General features: G+C 41.4%; 1 protein-coding gene across 11 annotated transcripts in view; it reads left to right on the top strand.

The window, feature by feature from the left end:
* The window catches only part of fbrsl1 (fibrosin-like 1), a 286998-nt gene that overhangs the window by 111608 nt on the left and 152646 nt on the right, over positions 1–22744 (top strand). For 9 of the 11 annotated variants that reach the window (XM_071482137.1, XM_071482141.1, XM_071482140.1 and 6 more), the window contains one exon: positions 21587–21688. The exons of the other annotated variants lie outside the window; for them this stretch is intronic. In XM_071482137.1, the coding sequence (XP_071338238.1) occupies positions 21587–21688 (102 nt within the window). The remainder of the gene's footprint in view (positions 1–21586; positions 21689–22744) is intronic. 11 annotated transcript variants of the gene reach the window in all.

The raw sequence follows: 22744 nt of genomic DNA, 5'->3' as shown, positions 1-22744 counted from the left end.
TATATATATATATATATATATATATATATGTATATGTATATATCTCGGTGCAGGAATATTTTGCTCTCTTGATTCTAACGCAGTCTGAAAATCAGCATTATTGAGCTTGGTTAGGACTCTTTTTAGGATGGTTCAGTGAGAAGTCTTGGCGGTGTTGAAATTGTGTAGATTAATCTAAGTCATCCGTGTATCGTGGTAAGACTTCACACAAGGCATAAAAGATAAAATGGAATGGACCTGTTATGTTACATTTCACTATTCATCTATGTGACATATTCAGTTCGGGAAGACATGCCATTTGTGCCTGTTGAGCACGAAGACATGTTTGAGGACATGTGCTCACCAGATGATCACCATCATCCCTTCAGGTGCCACCCGTTCTCCAGGTTTAGTTAAGTGATAGAATTGGATGCATCATACAAGTGACAATTTTATCCAAAACAACTTTTTCAGTGAGGGCCTCATTAAGTTGATGTGCATGACCTCCATAACATCAATTTCAGACCAGCCATATTTGCTGCCTAAACGGTGTAAATTATGATCCTCTGTGCTCTGTACTTTTTTGATTCTCTTCAGTGTTGTACTATGTGTGTGAAGGTTGTTTAGTCTGCCTAATATGCTTTACAGGCCCATAGCTTCCTAATCCATTTAACAGCTTAGACAATAATGCTCCATAAACATTGAATATGTTTGTAGCTTATTACATTTCATAAATATAGGTTCAAACTATGAAGCCTCAGTAGTACTTCGCTCAGGTACATTCATTTCTTCTACTGTTTATTTGCTCATACGGAAAATCAAGATTGAGATTTATTATTACTCATAAGTTAACGTGAGTGTTTAGCATCTAGCTGCTCAGTTAACTCAGCATCCTTAAGAACCCAGTGCCAGAGGCAATAAATACTACAGAAATAACAGCATGAAAGCTAAGTGGTGGTACATAATGTACCAGCTCTCTCTCCCCAGGTTGTACTGATTTCTTTCAACATGGTGCTATGCTCGCTACATCTCTCACCCCATCCTTCTGGCTCCCTGCTGTTCTCCAGTCTCCCTGACATGCCTACACAGTTGGACTGTGGCTGCCCCTATACAGGCATTTCACTAGCTTAGATATTTTCCAGATGTCTGACTTGGGATATTGGCTACATGTGTGCTTTTGATGTATGTGATTTGCAAGCAGTTTGTATGGATGTGCAAATGTGAATAATGTGAACATTTGCACATGTACTTATAGTATATAACGTACAAATAAATATGCATATGTGTTAGGATACTTGTGTAGAAAAGTGCAGGTCAGTTTGTAACAGCATCAGCAGCCATTTCTCTTTTTATCAGCCATGGTGGAACATGGCATGCTGAGAGGGATCATCAAAATAACCCAGCTGTTGATGGAGCTGTGCTCTTTGGATTTATGGTCACCCTTGTCTGCTGTTTCAACTAAAGCAAAAGTGTGTTGTGTTATTTAGGGGGCTCAAATCTCTGGGGAGCTTGCCTTTCCTGCTGATGCAAAGTCCCCATGACTTACATCTGCTATTGGATTACCACCAGATCCACATTGGCAGGTGAAATGAAAAGCAAAAAGTTTCAAACTGTGCTTATATACCACCTTTTGTCTGTGTATTAATGGTATTAATGAGTCATCTACTCCCCTGTGTTGGCTCAAATAAACTCACATTCTCCCACATTTATTATTTGGACAAGTTAAATTGTCTTCACTTTTTAGTGCTATTAATTTCATGTGTGGTCTTCCTTTTTCTGTGTAACTGACAATCCAAGCATGTGTATCTGCCACCATTCTGGGTAGGAGTCGTTTTTCTTGTATAACGTGTTAAATCACAAGAGAGAGGACAAAATGCCTGCCAGATAAAGCTGATTACAATGCTTATCAGATACATGCAGATAATTATGGTCATAATGCAAATGGAACAGCAGTCAAGATAACACAAAGCCTCTCCACCATCAAAAAGCATAGCAGGTGATGAAGAGATAGCATACAATAGAACTAATACCCTGCAACTGTTTTGGGTAAGACAAGGCAAGCATGTCATGAATTTACAAAGCATACCACATACCAGAAATAGCTGGTCAATAAGCGTGGAAATCCCCAGAGTGGCTGCTGCCATATCTGACAGGAACTGGACTGTTTGTAAAACCATAACCAGTTTTGTAGGTTTATATATTTAGATTTTCTCTGGCAGACCAGTGTATGTTTATTTATGCGTTTTGAAAGGTACACTCTTCCTTGTTGTTTGTTTTTCTGTTAACTGTTGAATTAACAGGGGTAGTACTATAAAAGATAGCAGTCCGCTGGCAGCTCTAAGCCTACACAAGCTTCTGTAAGGTGGGTAAAGCCTCTCTCTCCTCGGCTTACAGGTATGACGTATCTTTGCTCGCACTTTGAACTACTGTTATAGTGGTTATCTTATAGAGCTGACATACAGTATGCTGGCTTCACGCTGTCACTCATCACATGCCACAGCAACCCAGTCCAGATGAGGGTGAAGCACGCTAGATATGGATTTACAAGAAAGAGACACCAGATGAAAATTGGCCACAGACATGAATAGATGTTAAATGGAGACCTCAAAGCTCTGTTAAAATGATGACATTACATGGATGTTGATGTCCTGCACTATCTTTGGAGACCCAATTGACATCTGTAGTAATCCATCACAACTACTTTGTTTGTTTTAAAAACCTGATTCCAAAGAAATGTAGTTAAAATGGTTTTATTTTGTGGCTTGTTGGGTTGGCATTGAACATGGACGTCTCCTACATGATGCCATCTGCCTTATCTCATGCCAGAAAACCAGTATAGACGAGATCAGATAAAGTCAAAGTCCATCAGATCAAGCCATGCAGGATCATACCAGACCAGACAAGATCAAACTAGACTGGAACAGACCAGACTTTATATGTTGAGCCTATTGTTTTCTTACTGTCAGTTTGTGATGCTGGGTACACCAGTACAGACCTTAATCTTACACATGACTATGAGAACATGATCACTATCATATCTCCATTTGGTTTGTAGCCAGCTTGGGAGGCTCACAATAGTCAATCCACTGTTCCAAATTAAACAAACCCTAAAGAGGTAGTTCAGCTAGTCTTTGAGCCGCTACATTGGCTGACATGTCAGCTGAGCATACTGACATCAGCAGTTTTATAGTTTATTTAATTTGACTTACTCACTTGTTCATTTCTGCCGCTGTATACTGCTTCCACTGCTGTTCCTCCGGGACTTTAAACTTATAATCAGATTTCACCTGGTAGGAAAACAGGGGTCACTTCAACTTGCCACAAAGAACAAGTTATAATTATGTATGGCCTGTGTATAAAAATTAGTGATTAGCAATTAGCAATTTTAAAAGGAGTGTTTTTCAGCCTGAGTAGATTTAATTGTAATATCACTGACTCATTGTCATTGACTATATAGCAGACCCTCAGTAATGAGAGTAAAACACATACATTTCATAAATGGTAATCTTACTGTTAGAAAAGCTTTGGCTTGACTCTGTAATGAAATACTTGTACAGTTTAATTTAACACAAAGCCATGGAATGGACAAGTTAAAACAAAGCATCTAAAGATTGTGTAGCATGGCATGAACAAATGAGACTTTTTGTGGCATTTTATGATGTATCATTTGTATCAGTGTGTTTCACCTTCACGGACTTTGGTATCAAGTCTTTCTGTTTAAAACCCATTCAAAACCTGCATCTGTTGGACATAGTGCTGATGTTCAGATGGCCTTGCCATATACTGATGCCACTGATCAAATACCATGACAATAGCTACCTCACCTAGCTACCTCCACCTTTTACTTAAGCACTAAGTTGAGTTGAGCTTACATTTTGGAGAGTACCATTAGCAATGCAAGCAAGCAAAGTTTATTTATGTAGCACTATTTATGTAGTCACAGACACTAGACACAAAGTGCTTCACAATTCAGAGAATTAGCCAATTTGCTACATAGGGTTATAAATATTTTTGAGAAACAGCTATAAACAGAAACTAATATTTTAGTAACCTGTTGATGTGGTGGTACAGTGAAAGGTACACCTTCTTTTCTCACTGTTGTTTTTTCAGAAATAGCTGCCTAAAATTGCTAAATTTGAAATTAGCTGCCCACCTATGATGTTGCTGAGCACTTCGTTTTGCAGATTCATATTCACTGTCACCTCTTCGTTACTCCTCCTCCTTTTGTAACAGCATTCAACTAGTATACAAGCATATTTTGCACTAGATGATGTTTGTCCACTGGGATTAGCTTGTGAATTCAGTGGTTTACACCTTGCAATTATTTGTTTTCAGATTTGCATTGCATTCCGACTGTCGCATTGCTACTGCACCGCAGCTCCTGGTACCTCTCGTAGCTATTCTCCTCAGCGGGCATTAGAAGTGTGAACTGAGTGGCTCACTTGTGGTTATCATGGCTCTTTTCTCGTCTCCTCTGTCCTTCTGGTTTATTTTTTGCACTTGTAGTACTAAACTGTAGAATTAACTTGTGAAATGTATATAGCTGTTACTGACATTAAATTAGTAATTAATCATACATTTCATGCATTAAATCAGTACACAAAACCAAACTTAAAAAGTTTAACTGTCATTCACATGCAAGGTAACACTGCTACTCCTTTATTTTTTTCTAAAAAGTATTTGATTTTGATGATGATTTATTCTGGACACCAACTCTGATCTTGATGGAGTAACATGTCAAATGCCAGAGAGGGAGACATCTCGACATTTTGCCTGTCTTTGCAGCGTTAATGCTGCTCAGCGGGCCTCGATGTGCTATCGATCTGACCCAGATGACCAGGCGTTCACATCCCTGTAAAAACACACTAGGAATGGAGATGTAGAGCAATGCACCATGTTGTGTTTGCTTTGTTAGCTCCCTAAGGCCTGGCCTCCCAGCTCCATTTATCAGGTTTGTTTGCACAAGGGGGTAATTTGTAATATTCACTCAGGGCTTTGGAGATAGAGCAGTGGGACAAAGGGTAGGAAGGAGATCAGCAGTTTGTTGTCTTTGGTCCAAACTGCAGTGGAAGTTTTATTTAGCAGCATTATTCCATTTGGTTTGTTTAGGTTCACTCTGCCCAGTTACAAGTAAGCAAAGGCTTATGAGTGAAAGTCACATGGACTCACAGATAGCATCTGCACTGGACAGACATTCAACCATAAGGTAAATTTACATAGTTCTGTCATAGTTGAAGGAATACTCTAGTGAAATTGTAACTTTTGAATTAAATAGCCTACTCACTGCCTGCAATCTACATATAGCAGTTTCTCCACTTGCACCCCAGAATCAAAAGACATGTCAGAATATGTCCTGCAACATAATTCACTAGTTTCTTATTTTATAGTATTGTTAAATACTGTACTTCCATGTCACACTGCCTTGTCAAATTTCCAATCTTCTGCCAGAGATAGGATATTAGGAAATAATACCAACATCCCCTACAATTGGTAAGTTTAGGTTTTACAGCTCTCAACTCTGCGAATCAGAAATATGTGAGATGTTGTGAATGGACTCGAATAAGTCTGCTCTTGCTTTTCCATCTAGCACTTTAGCCTGGGCAGATGGTCAGAGTGAACCCAGACATTTGTCCTTAAAGAGAGAACATTGCTGTTAAGACTATCACAGACATTGAACCTCACCTTTTAGATACTCTACAGTTTCACTTATTTTTGGAGTCTAGATCACTTGAGGCAGATCTATATTCTGTTGCTTATCCACAGACACTATGTACAGTTTTCTACACCATGTTGTAAGTTAAATGTTGTGCTCTTTAGCACAAAGGTGAAGACATCGAATTAGGTTCTTAACGGTTTCACTTTGCACCACTTCCCCTCAGACATGAAAGTCTCAGTAGGTTACTCTGTCAGATTAGGATCTAGACTACTCCAGCTCATGACCACTGTGTGGAAAGTGTATGCAAAACTTAGATCAGTAAATGATTTCTGTTTCTATGTGTGCATAACATCAGCACTTGCCTATAATACCAGGCCATGCTCAATAGCTTGATTTAGAATATTTGCTTTTTACCATTAAGTACTTTGCTTTTATTTTCGTTAAATGGAAAATGCGAATAGATGGATTCCCATACTTGTTATAGTAGCGGTACATTTCTTAAAGAAACAGTACATGCCTATTTTGGTTCAATAGGTACTGTGACATTTTGTTTCGGAAATACCTTTGAGTGTCCTCATTTTAATCAGGTGTTGAATGGTTACAACACATGCTGTTGCACTGCCCCAGTCTCATCAGGTAAACGTACACTTCACATAGCTGTATCTACAGTGAACACTCTGGCATTGTTATTGCTAAACAGAACACAACTGTGTGCATTTATGTGCTCTGGAAAACAGTCTTGTGGCATTTTGATCGTCATGAGATGTTGCAATCAAAGTAACGTTGTTGTGTGAAATGCAAGGCAGACATGGCTGCTGGCCTTGCAGCTGCTGCAAAATAAAAAGATGGAGAGAGAATGAAAGAAAGTGGAGGATAAAAAGCCTTTCCATCCCTGGAAGGTCAAGTAGACAGGCAATTTTACTATGTCTCCTATCTCTGTGACAATGGCTCAAGCAGAAATTCACTGAACAGCAGTGTGAAAGAAATCACAGAGAGGTAATGGTGGAGGTAGCGGGGGAGTGGGGTCTTGTGGGAGTCGTTTTCCTGCACTACTGCTGGCCTATAGATTTATGTGATTTGGCCCCACTGTCTTCCTCCCATTGATGAAATTCAATAGGTAGACGTATGGTAAAGTGCTTCTAGCTTTAAGATGATTGTTGGGTGTCTCCCAAAAGTGGATGAGTGTCTGGAAACAACTGCACGGTCAGAGAGCACAAGCATCTGTGCCATATCTGGGGTCAAGTTTCAATACAGTTCTAGTGTTTTTGAAAAGTATTAAAATTTCAGAGTGTGAAGCAACAATCCAGGGTTAGGGGTATCTGACTCAGGTTTTGCTTGATTGTTGACAGAGTGCAGCCCAGGTAAATGTCAAGCAGAATCAGACTTCCTCATCTGTTGCTTCCTCCCTTGCTCCGTCCATTCCTTTTACCACTGCTTTGGTAGTGATTTAAGGCCAGATGTGGTCTCTGTAGATAGAGGCCTAGCTGCTTTGCAGGTGGGGTTAGCTGTGATTTGAATAAAATACAATCCTTGTTCAAGCAATAACAGAAAAGTCCTGGGAAAGATCAATCACACCCCTGCATCTGAGACACAAATGTCTCATCATATTCCAGTAGCCAAATGTACATGCCTGCTGATATATTATAATGCCTACACAACAGACTGTGTTCCTAGAGGCATTAGTTTTGGTCCAAAAACAACATTTACATTCAATGATCTCATTGGATCTGCCTCCCTTCTGGTCTTATTCTTATCTGGTGTAAGTAAAACCACACAGTGGGGCTAATCATAGCTGTAGCTACAAACATGTGCTTGACTTTCAATAATCCTGCTTTAAATGCAGGTGATTTGAAATATTCATACAATTTAACAGATATGTATCAACATGTCATCAGCATAGAAGTGAAAATGAACAGAGAGAAGTTACGATGTACTTTTTACTGTAACTCGTTTATTTGCACAGAAATTCCAAAACAAAGCTGCATAGCAAAACAGAAACCCATGTGGGTCTTCCCCAAAGATCCCAGTCAAATTATAAACAGAAAAGCAAGCTGAGAACCAAACCAAATACCAGAAGTGAAAGTGAATACTCAATGTGTAAAGGTAGAATAGTGAATAGTAAGGGTATGCTCAACGGTATGCTCAAGTCCATGTCAGGCTATATTACCAGGCACCATAAAAAACTGATCTGTGATTACAAGTTGTCATTTTCAGACTGTCATATGTTCAACTGTTTAGATAGTTGTGTCCAGTAGCAGTAGCAAGCAAGACAATTTTGTGTAGAAGAAGATATTGGAACCAACTAAAATAGTCCGAATGAGTTGTTGAAATGTGTGGAGTTTCATACTCTGACTTTTTTTTTTCGTATTTCGCATATTTTAAATCACTTTCGCACTGAAGGACCCCTCGAACCAAAGTTTTGATTTAGGTAGTAGCTTAGTTTCTTTTGACTGCTGCAAGTTGCTGAATTAGTTTGCTGATCTTTACAGTCCCTTCTTTTATTTGCATGGTGATTCTGCCTCCTTCTACCTCCCTATGTTTACATTTTGACTGTTTGAGAGCTCAATTAACAGCAGCAGTGCAAGAGGATCAAGACCTCTGTGACCCCCCTTCAGGAGTGCCGGTCATGCTGGTTGTTTAGGCTGCGGTTGTACCATACTGGACAGATCCTCCTCCACCATCCTCCAGGCCTCTCTCCAGCTCCTGGGTCAGGCCGAGACTTTGAAGGCTAGCTGTTGAGATTCAGCAGACAGACGCCTCCTCTGGGGAGCTGACATCATTAGAGTGGAGAGCAGGTCCCTGCTCCACTCCAGCCTCAGCAAGGGGAAGAGAGAGATAAAGAAAAAGAGAGGGATAGAGCGAGGAAGAGGGGAGGGCGGGTTTAAGCAATGCAAGGTCAAGATCGTGGCACAATTACCCTGGCAGCGTCATGCCCTGGGAGGCCAAAGCCCCTGACTTCTCAACCTGCCAAGGTCGCCCAGGCCGCTCCTCAAGACAATTAGCCTCCCAATATCCTCCCGTCATTTCCACGTTCACCACTCACCTCCCTCTTCCTTCCCCTACTCCTCCTGCTTTGCCAGCTACTTCATATGCTGTGAGCCTTTTGCAGTCATTCCCAAGCTGTGGACATCGTATTTTCTACAACTCTACCTGTGTGTTTGTGTATATACTTTACTGTTACAATGTGTTACTGCCATCAAGTGGTGCTGTGAAAGTGCCTCATGTGCATGTACATAATCTCACAACGCAAGCACACAAGCCCAAACAAAGCCCTTATACATGAAGGAGACAGAAGTGACACATTGAGGTTTTTTTGGGAGCTGGAAATGGCAGAGTGTCAGTCTGGATACTGTAATGTATGAGTCTTTGTGCTGGAAAGGGAGGGGCGGGGGGGTGGGTGGGGTGGGGGTGGGGGGGGGGGTGGGGGGGGTGGGGTGGGGGGGGGGGGTGGCAAGCACAAACAGAGAAAAACACAACAGTGAGACAGCTAGTTGTGAATATGGGTCATCTTTGGTTTTCTTCATAATGTAAGAAGAGAGAAGAGATGTTCACAGCAACATTTTAAGTGTAGGGCAGTTAATGGCAGTTAATGTAAATGGATATTTTGGACTTTGGTATCTAACATGAAAATGGATTTCAAACTATTTAAAATATCTTCCATGTCAGGGTCGCTGTCAAACAATACAAAATCCACAGGACGACTGAGATCTTAAAAACAAACGCCAAGACCGTCCAAGTCAATCTGCTAGACACAAGACAGATGTATTGTGATCAGTCATCACCAAATATTCTTTGTTTATGCATTTTAGAGAGTGCATGCAGTGAAAATATCAATTGTTATTGTTAGCACATAATTTAATTCTAATTGCACAATATCATTCAGTTATGGCAGCACATTGTATGATTTAAGCAAAACAGCTGGTGGCATCACTCAGTCCCACAGTAATAATTGTCATTCTCATTTCAGATTAAGTCACCATTTAATTAAGCTATGTTAATTCCTACATTTTTAAGTGGCGTAGATTTACACTTTGTTTATCCTCTGACTGGAAACACACGGAACAGTCCTGGGGACAGCTTCATCCAGGAGACAGCTTCATCCTAGGGGCCTTGCCAATCAGAATGCACAGCGAATCCCCCTGTAAGCTTATTAAATCACTATTATCCCTATTAACACAATGGACATGATCCTGTTCTATCAACTGCATCCTCATTTTATGTAGTGTACATTGTGACAAGCAGTGCCTGTCAGATCATCTAATGCTGTGAATATGCTCACATGCACACACACAATTGTGCACAGGCACTCGCAGATAGCAAAGCTCAAATCCCAGCACATGTCAGCGTTTTGAGGGATCATATAGATGCAAATGCAGCCATGTAATTGCACAAGCAGTAGATCTGTGCTCTCTAGGCTGGATGCTGTCATGTCAACGGCTGATTCCATCTGCTTTTCATCGTTTCTTTTTTTTCCCCCTTTACGAGACCTGATTTCCATACCAACCCAAAGCTTTAGAATCCTCTCATCTTATCTGCTCTGCTCCTTCCTCCTCCGCCTCCTCCTCCTCCTCTTCCTCCTGCTCGATCTCCTCCACCAGCCTATCTCTTCTGGTCAAAGCAGGAATGATGGAACTGACAACAAAGAGGCAGATGTCACAGCCAAACAACTAAATGACGGGGAGGAGGCCTCCTGCATAGCTCTTCCTCTCCTCCTCTGACGTTTTCGCCTATCCTTGCATACCTTTTCCTAATCTGGCATGCACAAACTCTTTTAAGTGTGCCATTGCAATTTTGTGAAGAAGATTACATCAATCCTTCCATCTTCTCCCTCTACCTTCTGTCTCTTCCATTGGCCCCTTCTTTCCTTCTCCTGCATTTACCCTCTCTGTCTTCTCTTTGCCTCTCCTGACCTCCCATTATTCTCAGCAGCCTTCATATTTTTGCATGTCAGGTGCTTGAGCTGCACGCTTTCTGCATCTGGGCTTATAGGGATTTAAAACATTCCTTATGCAGGCCTGCATATGGAGATAGATGAAAGCCAGTGTGACGGCAGTATGATGCGCTACCAATATACCAATTTGCTCCAAGTCAAAAGAGCAATGATTCTTTGCTCGGAAAGAGAAGGACTTGGCTATAAGGGATTGTGAGGAGAGTGCCAACACTTACTACTACTTACTTACTTACTCACATTACTATGATTGAGGGATTGTTACATTGCACTTATATATGTAAATCTTCAGATTTTTCTTTTGTGTTTGGTGGTCATGTCTACTTTTTTACATTGCATTCCACAATTGAGGAATGCATCTGAACTCTTTTGCAGGGAATGCAATTTCATCTTATACAAGGACACTCTAGTGCTTACTACATTTAAAACATAAAATTTGACTTTATGGACGGATTGTCTTTTGGACAGTATATTATAAATATTATGACACATGATTATTAATTTTTTGACGGTCTGTAGGCAGCAAGAATGTGTGAATATAACAAGTGAAAATACAAAGGCTGGTTGTAGTGAGCATTAGCTGTTGTGCAGTGCAGATACCCACTGCTATTTAGTAGCAGGTGGAATCATTATCCTGCAAAATTATGTTGTTTACAAAAAGTTTAACAACACCAATTTCAATGGATGTTTTTTACTGCAGATATTTTGACTTTTCACTGCAGGTAGAACAAATAACTTTAATGATGGCTTTGCTTCATTAAGCGTCCCAGTAAGCCATTCTGTTAAATATAGCGGCATGCTCAATACCAAAGCCTGAAACACCGAAATGAAATGCAGTCATTGTTATAAATTACACCTGTGCTTTTTCTGCTGCAACATCAAAATTACAGATGTGAAAAATGTATATTGTGTGAAAAGGAAGCGGCAGGGTTGCTTCGTTGTATGTTGGTTGGCTGAACAAACTTTAAACTACAGAGGAAGGAGGAGATAATGGCATCCTTAATTTATTACATTTACATGCAGGCTAACATGTCAGCATCAGTGCTAGTTACCATGGTAACACCTGCATGTTAATATCCAGTAGCTATAGCTAGCTATGTTAGTATGCTAGTACATGCTAACAACAAGTACAAACAAGTACAAAGAAAATACAACATACCTTAATGAAATTTGAGTTAAGTCTTAAAATATGCTTTTGCTACTTAAGATATATTAATACCTATGTGTGTGTGTATATATATATACATATATATATATATAAAAGTAATTTAGCACATACAGCATGCACATACATTGTTACATTCCAGCTTCAGTTTGCCAGTACACATACACATCCTTCAACTCCCCTACCTCTCCCTCCCCTTGCTCCAACACATAACACTTCCTCCAAAATTCATTGGCACTGTGTGCTGTGCAGGCATGAGATAACGTCCCAGAAGTTTTCCAAGGGCAGGACGAGTGCTCAGACATCAGAGGGAAGCCGCATCGAGCCGAAGCTGATTCATTACATGTGTTGCATCTGCCTCCTATTAAAAAGCCCAGAGCACTCTGGCTGTCTCTCCCGGTCTCTCTCTCTCTCTCTTGCTCTCTGACTGCAGACTACCTCCTGACTCCTCGCCTAGACTTCATCTCTCTCTCTCAAAAACTCCCTCTTTCTGTCTCTTTCCTCTAAGCTCTCCCTCTGCTCAGATGACATGCCTCAGTTCCCTACTCTTACATATTAGCTATAGCTTACAGTACTACCGTATTTCACTTAAATTAGGTAAATTAGGTAGCTTTGCTTGGTAGTTGTCTTATGAGCTGCCCTGGCTATTGTTGCTCATGCTAAATGCAGTGCGATGAATATATTGGCATGGCTAGTGTGCTAGTGGTCAGTTTTATCTTATCACGGATATATTGGTGTTGGCATATATGTTGGTTGCTAAGTAAAAGGGATTTCACTAAAGACATGGCAATGACATGTCTGAGCCAATTTAGAAACTGTATTTCCACTATACACTTTGTCCGCTAGAGAGAACTGACATGTTTATCGTGTAACTTTATTTTAAAACAAAACATTAACCATAATATGGTTACATGATCGGTTGGAGGTTGTCTGATTTTTTTTTAGCTAACAACTATAGAAAGCTGTAATGGCCTGAAAAAAATGAGTTTCAGGTGACGACACATTTCTGGTATTTATTCCAAACAGACACTGCTTCTGTTGGTTAAGGTGTAAAAGGCATTATTTCATGTCTTTGACAAAGATGTAAATGCCTTCACAGTTTTGTCATTTATTGGCCACTCTGACCCCACACAAGCAGTAATGAATATCAAATTATGAACAAGACATTAACAAGAAACTGGCAATAGGTTGGATCTCTATTGTAATGCTACTGCCAGCTGTCACCACCTCTATGATAACTGAAACCTTGGGTGGAATCAGATTAAGATGCGTTCCTGTATTAGAATCTGTGCATTGTAAACAAAAGTTGCCATTTAAGGTGCAGAATCTCTGATCATCACTGACAATGTCATTCATAAACTTAAATGCATGTTAGATTCATCAAGGAAATCACATCAATTTTAGAGGCTTCTTTTTCCATTTTTATTGTTGACCTGCAAAAAAGAGGCAGTGCAGTGTTTCAAATTATACAACAACTAACTGCATCTACCTCGGGAGAAAATCTTACTCACTTTCTAATCACATATTCTTTTTGCTGTTGGTCATTGCTCAGTTGCACATTGGGCAGGACTAAAGTAGTAGCATTTCGATCAAGAAACATGGCACGATTTTACTCAGACATTCCATTAAAGAGCCATTTCCTTACCTGATTGAAGAACACAGCCCAAAGTTAGACTGATTGGAAGTTTCAGACTGTTCTTCATCTAGCTTTTTTTTAATCGCTTGCTCATTTCCTTTACCCCACAATCTCATCTTCAGTGTTTTAATTATGTCGTGGTGAATGATAGCTAGTTTTAAGGTGTGTGTTTTGTGGACTTGTTAAAAGGGGCCTTTTTGCAGTGCGTACGTCTGCTCCAGCTGATAATTATTTCAGATTACATTAGAGGAAATTAAACATTTCTTAAAGTATGTGTGAGGGTGACAAAGTTATCAAGTGTAGTCACAGGAGAGAGTGTGAATGTTGCACTTCCAAAAATGTAATTTTTTCGACTGCTAATAAGATAATTTTCAAGTGTTAAAAAATAATTAATGGTGTTACAGCATTTGAGCAGAACTGCAGCCTTTTTAATACATGGATCAGTGGTACACGGCGGTCAGTGACAAAGGTAATTGGTGGTGAAAAGTGTGTATATTATCAAAGCCAAAGTGATATGTAAGAAAGACATTCCTTTCATTTATACAAACATGATCTATGAAGTGTTTCCAATTGAGGTTTGCCAGATCACAGTGGCTGGGATCCAGTGTTGTAGTGGTGGAGCCCTGTAATGAAATAGTAGTCACAATTATTTTGTAATGATCTTAATACTTGTCAGTATTTTTGAATTACATGACCTACATCTGGTTTTGCATAATATTTACAGAGAGCAGTATTTTCTTTGATATCTAACTAACTTGTGAGTTCAAGTTGTGAAAATCTGTGTGTGTGTTTAGTCAGACATTCTGTCATTTCGACATCTGTCTGGACCACTGATCTCTCCGGCCAACAGACTCTTATCAGCTGATAAAAGTGTTTACGCCAGCCTTATCTCTGTCCATTTAAAGGTTAAGGAGTTGAGAGTCATGACTGATAAATCCTTTCCACATGAAACTGTTGCAGAATCTGTGATTGATGTAGCATACCTACAGTTATTATGGTCACAGTGTTGAGCACTGCAAAACACTTTGACCTGAGAGTGGGAGGCAAATTTATCTCACATTTTCAGACATCTAAAAGATACAATCAATAATGTGGTTGAAATATTACAAAAAAAAAAGAAAATTCTGTTATTTTAGTCCCATCTTGAAGCTCTGTTCTTTTTGGAAATATTAACTGGTCATATGTTTCAAGTATTTTTCAGTGATTACTGTAACTAAACTAAACTGATAAAATATAAACATTATCACTATGAGAATGGCAGTGATGGAGGAGCACCAAACAGCTGCGGGTCACTAGGACCTTACCTGGTAAACTAATAGTATTCAATTTTTTTTTTTCAGTTATTTTATTCTATGTTTATTATTCTTTATTCTTCTAATTTGTCATTAGCATAATACTCTAGTTAAAGTCAATCTTTGTTTGAGAGACACGGGTATGGAATGTCAATAACGTCATGAAGTTGTGATTAAAGGACATTAATTATAAAAGAACATGGTTTTTGCTCTATGATTAAAAGCTTTATGTGTGAGCGAATTAAAATTAACATGTATGCAATACATTCAAATTATTAAATTGCATTTCTTTTCAAGGTTAACACTCTTTTTCCACAGCAGCTATTCAGGGGTTGAGAATATACATATATATACTGTATGAGTCTTTTTTTCTGTGCCTCCCCATTACCTTGAAAATACTCTTGGTGATTGAAAGGTCTACTGAGATAATTACAGCACTGAGAGGTACAGCAGCGCACACTTGAAAATGAATGAATAAATCATTCTGTCTCCTACTTTCCAAAAAGGTTTTACTAAGTGCAAATGTGGCATTTCCAGTGGCATGTACCACAACCTGAAGTTGTTTTACTGCAACTTTGAATGCGCCTTCGTTTTTGAAAGGCAAAGTGAACTTTGACTTGCAAATAATCATGTCAAGTTTAAAAAAAAATTATAGTACAACCTCCAAAGTGAACACCATTTGAATTTTACTTGTTAGCATGCATAAATCTTTTGCAAAATGCACTCACTGCTTTCAACGCTAATACTGTACACAGAAATCAAAGCTGTGTTTCCTACACAGCAACAAGAGAGGGGGGAGATCTGCATAATGTTGGCTCCAGCAATGAAAAGCAAAACGCAGATCCACAGCGTTGCTTTCTTGCTTTCCTTCCAATAACATCATTAGCATTTTGACATCATTGGCCTAATTGTTGTTAGGAGCTCTGAGAAATGCTTGCCTTGGAGTGGGAGTCGGGAGACAGATGAGGGGGCTGGGGTGTTTCTGCTGTAAGGCCTTGTGCTTATCAGTGCAGGGCAGATACTTCTCCTACGGTCCTGGCTGACAGGTGAGGTCTGTGTGTGTGTGTGTGTGTGTGTGTGTGTGTGTGTGTGTGTGTGTGTGTGTGAGAGTGTGTGTCGGTTGCTGTTGTCAGTGAACCCCCGGGACAGGTGCTGAGGGATGGTTTCGTATTTGGGAGCAGGTGCACCCCTCCCCCCATTCTCCTGCCTTGTTCCCTCACTCCCCCAGGAGGCATATGGTGAGAGTGATTGGAGAGACCTGGGGCCCACAGGGAGTGCTCCTCTCCCCAGTTCATCTGTTCCAGACAGGGCCCTGCGGGACACTCAGCCTCTCCTGAGGTCCCTGTTGGCTGGGAATCAGGCCGAGGAGGCGGTTTTGCTTTCACGTTGACTGCTTTGTTACAGTGTTGGGCGGTCGCGGTGGCCACCCCAGTTAGCTTTACACTGTGCAGACTTCTACACTGCAATTTTGTGCACAGGACACATGCTGCACAGCTAATAGGTCACACCCTCTAATTTGTTTGCTCCGTACCTCATTTACACGCAAGTGTTTCTTTTAATCTGCCAACTCTTGTCGTGTCCTTGTGTCATTGCTTGGAATAGAAACGCCATCTTGCTGCGATTTCATAGGCTCATATTTGTGAACCAGCGTACAAATGTGATGTACCTCTGAGTGCACTAGGAGAGAGAGTTATGGGGGCATTTTAGGCCTTGTGTAATATGTGTACCCCTTTTTATGTGGTCATTTATTATAACACGAACTCTATGAATAATGTATGATTAAAAGGCGTAATGGATACACTGGGACTCGTCAAAATAAAAGCAAAAATCCATTTGCTCTCCCTGTAGTAAATCCACTAGCTTGTCCTTGGGCTAATTTCCAACTTGGGACTTGGTGGGGGAGTGAGTGCATGTCTTGATAGTGATTTCAAGGGAGGGAGGTGTTGGTTGTGCTGTAAGGTGAGAGAGCGAGAGAGAAGAGGGAGGAGGAGGAAAAGTTAAATGAGACATGGATGGGGAACAAAGCCAGGAACACCTCTTTTTCTTGATGCCTCCCTATTACATCTCACTCTATCCCACTCTCTCTCTCCTTCCCTCTCTCCCGTCTCTGTCTCTCACCATCTTATAGCTCCTTCCCCCTGCCTCCGAGCAGCTGCCACTTTTGAGCCTGAAGAAAATGAAGGCAGATGAATCAATTTGGCCTGTGGCCCTAAAGTGCACTTGTCTGCACCCTAGCCTGGGCGGGGGGGATAATGAGCCGATAGATTGAGCCGGTGCCGGAGCCCGGCACTGAGCGCCGAGGTGCCTCTGCTTGCCACACCATCGGGCCCCCCTCACATACACACACACATTGCTGAGGCCTCCCTGAGCAGCGGTAGCAGCCTGTCGTTGGGTTAATGGGGGTGAGGGTCCTTTGCACAGGACACTTTTCAGAACAAATTAGAGGAAGGATCTGTATCCGTCCTCTTCAGCCCTCCCTTTCCAGTATTGCCCCAAGTCTCCTCCCCGTGCTGTGCATGCAAAACCCAGAGAGGAGATTTGAGTTTGTTAGTGTGGAGCAGGGAAGCATCACGACAGCTAGAAAGGAAGGTGCAGGCGGGGGACAAGGTCCAAGATCCTAGAGTAACGAGGATTGACACTGGGACAAGGGTGAGGCACAGCCTCCCTGAGTGCTGTTGACAGGTGACGGCAGGCTAGGGAGAAGCGAGGCAGAGTGAGAGGAGCTGAAGCAAGGAGAGGAAAGGCGAGGTCAGGACTAACAGCTTCTCTTATTCAAGGAGGAAAAAGGTGGGAGACCGCACAACCATCCAATGCCCCCCTAAACCCTCCTGCAAGGTGAAGGAGGAGGGAGGATCAAAGGAGCAAGACAACAAAGCATCACCCGCAAGCCTCTAGCCAGCTCCCTGCTGACAGGCTGCAGATTGATCGACACTGCGAGGAGAGTGAGGAAGAGTGAAAGGAAGAGGAAAGTTAGCCAAGCCTAGCATGAACTGATGTGAACCACTTCTGTCTCCATCAATGACTTGACTAGTCCTTTCTTAACAGGGGGCTTTGTGACTTCACCCAGGGTTAGAGTAGTATAAATGAGCAAACCCAAGTCGGCACTACTCAACTTGGGGGGAAATTAAGATGCTGGAGGGCCCTTTGAAGATAATTAAAGAGCACAGAGCGGCAGCCTCCAGAGAGGGACTGCAGACATGTTCAATACCGAGACTAATGGAGCTAATTTCCAGTACATTATTCATGTAAAACACAGGCCTTGACTTAGCCGTGTTTTTTCTATGTCTCTTCTATCTGTCATCTCAAGTGAAACTGCATCCACACACACAGATAAATCATGTTCACTCACAATTTCAGCCTGATTAACCTTGCCCCGATACTGTATTGTTTAAACCCCCAAAGTAAACAAATTGAGTCTGCACAAAAAAACCTCCTTAAAATAGCCAGGTGGCCAAGACCTGCTCCTTCTGGGCTTGCAAGAGTGCATTTCAAAGGCATTACCTCAAGCGTAGTGGAAAGGCATGACCTTAAACTGTGTCACCACTCGTAACCAATCACATTTCAGTAAAGACCATTAGCCCGACCCTCAAGCTCACTAACTTGTCCTCAAGCATTAATGAGTAGACAAAAAAGAAAAAACAATGCATGAAAGCTGTACAGTTGGGAGCTTAGGGCCAATTAAACACCTCCCCAGACAGGAAATTTGTCCCTGCTTTAATCACAGGCAGTCAGGGATGTCAGTCTTTTGTCAGAGTTGGTGAATTCCAGCCTAGATCAATTGCTCTCCTGTCCCATTGAACAGCGGCTCGGGGAATGGTCCTTGCAAGCTGCATCATTAACCTAGGTGCCTAATTAGACGCTGTGGTCTGATCAATAGCCAAGTTGATTGCTGACTGGGTAATGTAGCTGCAGACTCCAGAGGAGACGGAAACACTTTGAGCACCTTCAGGAATTTGTCAGCAACACTGATGCTGGGTAAACAAAGTAATCAACGGCTGCACTTGATGGCGATGTGTCACAGACTGTACCTCAACGTTCTGTCTCTGCCTCCATGCCTGCCTGCCTGCCAGCCAGGGAGGAATTTCTCTTTGTGCTCTCCTTGAGAAAAGGAAATCAAAAAGGCCACCATCTATTTTGAGATTCAAGGAGTGATTAGGCTGACAGCTAGTCGAGAGAGAGCGAGGCAGAGGGAGAGGCGGGTAGAGGTGGAAGTCAAACCTGATTAGGCCCACCTGCCAGGTTTCTCTTCGTTCCATCTCTACACCCTGATTGCTTGGCGGCAGCTCCCTCCTCTACTTTGCCACACTCACCCCATCTCACCCTCATTCTGTCACTGTTGACCTCAGCGCACTGCTAATGCCCCTTGGCCAATCAGCATGCTTGCCCTGGCGGCGGCAGGGTAATTAAAAGGGAATTGCGTCTACTTGGCATGTGAGCTGGTGGGCACAAGGGTAGACAAACACTCTCTCTCTGCCGCCTGGGCTCCCTCCCTCTCTCCCAGCCAGGTGGTACCGTACAGGACCTGTCAGATTAGCTGATGACCCTTTTAATTCTAGCCCAGCCGGGGGCCATAATTGATATTTACCGGGAAAGGTTAATTGTAGCAGTGATCTGCTTAAATTACAGTGGAGATCAGGAGACCGGGGCCAGCCATCGGGGGAGCTGCTACATGCAAACTGCTAGTCAAATGAATTACACCCCGCGGCCATCGCCACTGTACTCCAAGGTGGGGAAGCAGCACGGGACATTGTGATTGGCCAACGCTGCACCAGCAGCAGAGTCTTCCTTGCTGAGCTCGCCAACCTCCCATCTGGCTAGAAATTTGGATGCATGCCAACTGTGGGTCTTGATGGCCTGCAATAAAACAAGCCATCCATGTTGGCATTAGGGTTGAACACACAAACTGGTATTTGTACATTAAAGCTGCTAAAAGCTGATTCCGCTGTTTCCCCTTTATTAATTTGACTGTTGTCATGACCAGAAAACAGCTAAACAAAATCAAAAGCGTAATCTTTTTTTCTCTAAAATGATGTCTTTGTAAAGATGGGAGTATGTATATTGCATTCTTCTCACAGTTGATGCTACATATTATTATTCTTATTTTGTTCTGACCTCAAGGAGCTGTTGTTGGCCTTGTGTAGACTTATTTATTCTACCTGTTAAGCAGCATTTTTGATGTTGTACTGTATGTAGGTTTTTGTAAGCACATAATACAAACCTCTAATTATCATTGTATGTTTGTGTCATATGTGTGCACTCCTGACTTGGACAATATTGATCGCTGAATAATGAACTAATTTAAAAAAAAAAACAAATTCAACACAGCCCACAAAAAATACATCTGAATTTGCAATGACCTGGATCCATGTGACTCCATGACCCACATGAGTACTAAGTAGCTGGATCCACATTTGTCAGGTCATCTGTTCACACACGTGCACACACGTGCACACGTTTAGCAATCTATAAATAAATGCAAAATAACCCCACAATATTTTATATGCACAGGATGCATTTCCTAAGCAAATATTCACAGATGTATGAACATGAATTTGAATATATGTATACATTTAAGTTTAAATTAATTTATTAATGAAATTATTTGATATTTGTTAAAATTGGTATTTGTTTGTAAATTGGACAATGTATTTATAAACAACATAAATCACCCACATCATATACATTTGTAAATCTAGTTTTTACTTGTAGATCATTTAACAGGCATTTGTCACCATTATTGAGACTCATTTTTTTCTATATAGTATGCAGTCACTGAGTAGCACCAGTGGGTGGAGGTTTGAGGTTGCAGGTGTTTTTGCTACAGCCACTTCTGCTTTGCATTTACCCAAAGCACAAACTGACACTGAGCTGTGAGTCACCACGTCGACTTTGTGTTTCCCTCGGGTTAAGAATATAAGGACAATGGCCCATTGAAAGTCACTTGAAGCCATTGTAGTTATGCTGTATTCATATGCATAGCTGCCTAACTTGTGGCGTCGGTTCGGTTAGATCCCAGTGAGTGACAGGAAATAAGATGGAACTTTAATTTGTGCCCCCACTTGAATCATCGCTGTCCAACTGATGGATAGCTCTGGTTCTGATTGGCTGTGTCAGGTTTCAAGCTCTTGTAATTTTGCCAAAAAATTACAAGAGCTTCTTAGTGTCTTAGCAAGGTGTTGGGCCACCATGAATATGTATTAATTCTCCAAATGTCTGAACTCTACTGGGGAATAAACACCATTCTTCCAAAAGATATTCCCGCATTTGATGTTTAGGTGATGGAGGTGGAGAGCACAGTCTAACACATTAGTCCAACTGTGTTGAGATCTGGTGACCATATAGGCTATAGCATAGGATTCACATCATTTTAATACCCATCAAAGCTGTGACCCCTCATGCCCCATGGATGGGATTATTGTCATCCTGTTTCCTTTAATTTGTCCCCCATCTGTATTTGGTAACTTCTGAGTAGATATAGCACCTGAATGCATCATGTGCGCAGTTATGAGAAATCCATTTAACTCTGAGCAAGATGGTTTTGAAAAATGACAAAATGAGAAAAATGAAAGACTCAAAAACAAAACTAAGAGTAGTAAGAGAAAAAATAACACTAATGGTTTGCTTTGGAATTAGTTTACAGTAATGTCATTCGTTTTAAACTGGTAAAACAACACTGACATGGTCAGTTGACATATATATATTGATATATAATTGATATGTAACAATTTAAATCTTTCTCCATGCCATTTTATAAAAGTAACAACTTTTACAGTTTTACAGTGTTACAGTTATATCAGAGAAACCTTTGGTATCTAATTTATTCCTCCCAAATGTTCTGAACATAGTGTTTGGTTCATGAGGCAAGTATATGATTATGAGAACCGCTCCTCTTTTCTTGTGTCCTCTGAAGATCAAACCTTTGGCGTTACGTCCGGTCAAAGTCAGCGAGGACGAGACGGTGCAGGAGCTCAGCCGAGCGCACAGGAGCAACTCCAAGGATCAGCTCAGCGAGGTGAGACCTTGGACAAGACCTTTCCCCTCTTCTCAGACCTCCTACAGAGAGCAAGACTATCCACTTTCACAGGCCAAGGCAGGGGACTCCTGAAATGGGATACAGAAAGCTGGTGGACGACAGCAGCATTGAGGCTGAGATCAGAGGGCAGCTGGTGCAGTAGCTCCTGCTGTTTGCAGCTCTCACCTCATAAATGCCAAGTGCGTTGGGGAAAAGACTGGCAGCACATAGACAGGAAATGAGCATCACCTTGTTGGCCTGGCATTATTTAAAGCATGGTGCAGTTAAATGTAGACATGACCTAATGCAGCTCAGCCAGGTGTGGGCTGACCTTGCTGACCTCAGACTGGAATGAGTTAAAGAAACTGTTCCAATTATTGCTGCACCGGCATCCATATGCCAGCCCATTTAGAGGATGAGTAGATGGCAAAGGAAAATGGAGGCAAGGCACTGGTTCAGCATAGGGGATGAAATAATGCAATTTAGATACAGAGGAAGTAATGAGAATTTATGCAAAATCCCAAGCGGCTCATTTTAAATGAATGCAGAAATATGCTTCCTAACTAATGCCTGTCAAGCAGGCCTCCCAAACCTAACCAAATTCAATCAGACTGTTCATTTAGCTGACGAAAACAGGAGAAGAGAAGGAGAGAGAGAAAAAGTAGAGGAAGGAAAATATGCAGCTTCCTTTTCCAGCAGGGGTAAATGATGGAAAGAAAACGATTTTAATGAACTTATTAAATACATTGTTTTAAGCTATTCAGCCTTCCAATTGAAAATCCAGCTTGATGAAAAAAAAAGAAAAATCACCCGGCCTAATTTTTTCTATCTTCATCCTCTTTTTTTCAAAGCCTCACTGCTCTGTTTCTCTCGTGCTCTGTCCCCCCTCTTCCCCTCGCACCATTTCTCTTGAATTTGTGTAAAAGGCTGTCTTTTAATGAAAAAGTCAGGAGGAAGAGGCGGGCTTGTCAGATAAAAGACCGACGCCAGTTGACAGCTCTGACAGGGATATACGACAAGCACAGAGAAGAAGGGGGGGTGCAGATGAGGGGGGTG

The sequence above is a fragment of the Trachinotus anak genome, unplaced genomic scaffold (assembly GCF_046630095.1).
Source record: "Trachinotus anak isolate AG129_WGS33_773 ecotype Australia unplaced genomic scaffold, CSIRO_AGI_Tana_v1 ptg000008l, whole genome shotgun sequence".
NCBI classification, from domain to species: Eukaryota; Metazoa; Chordata; class Actinopteri; order Carangiformes; family Carangidae; genus Trachinotus; species Trachinotus anak.
This window is presented reverse-complemented; position numbering and strand designations above follow the sequence as displayed.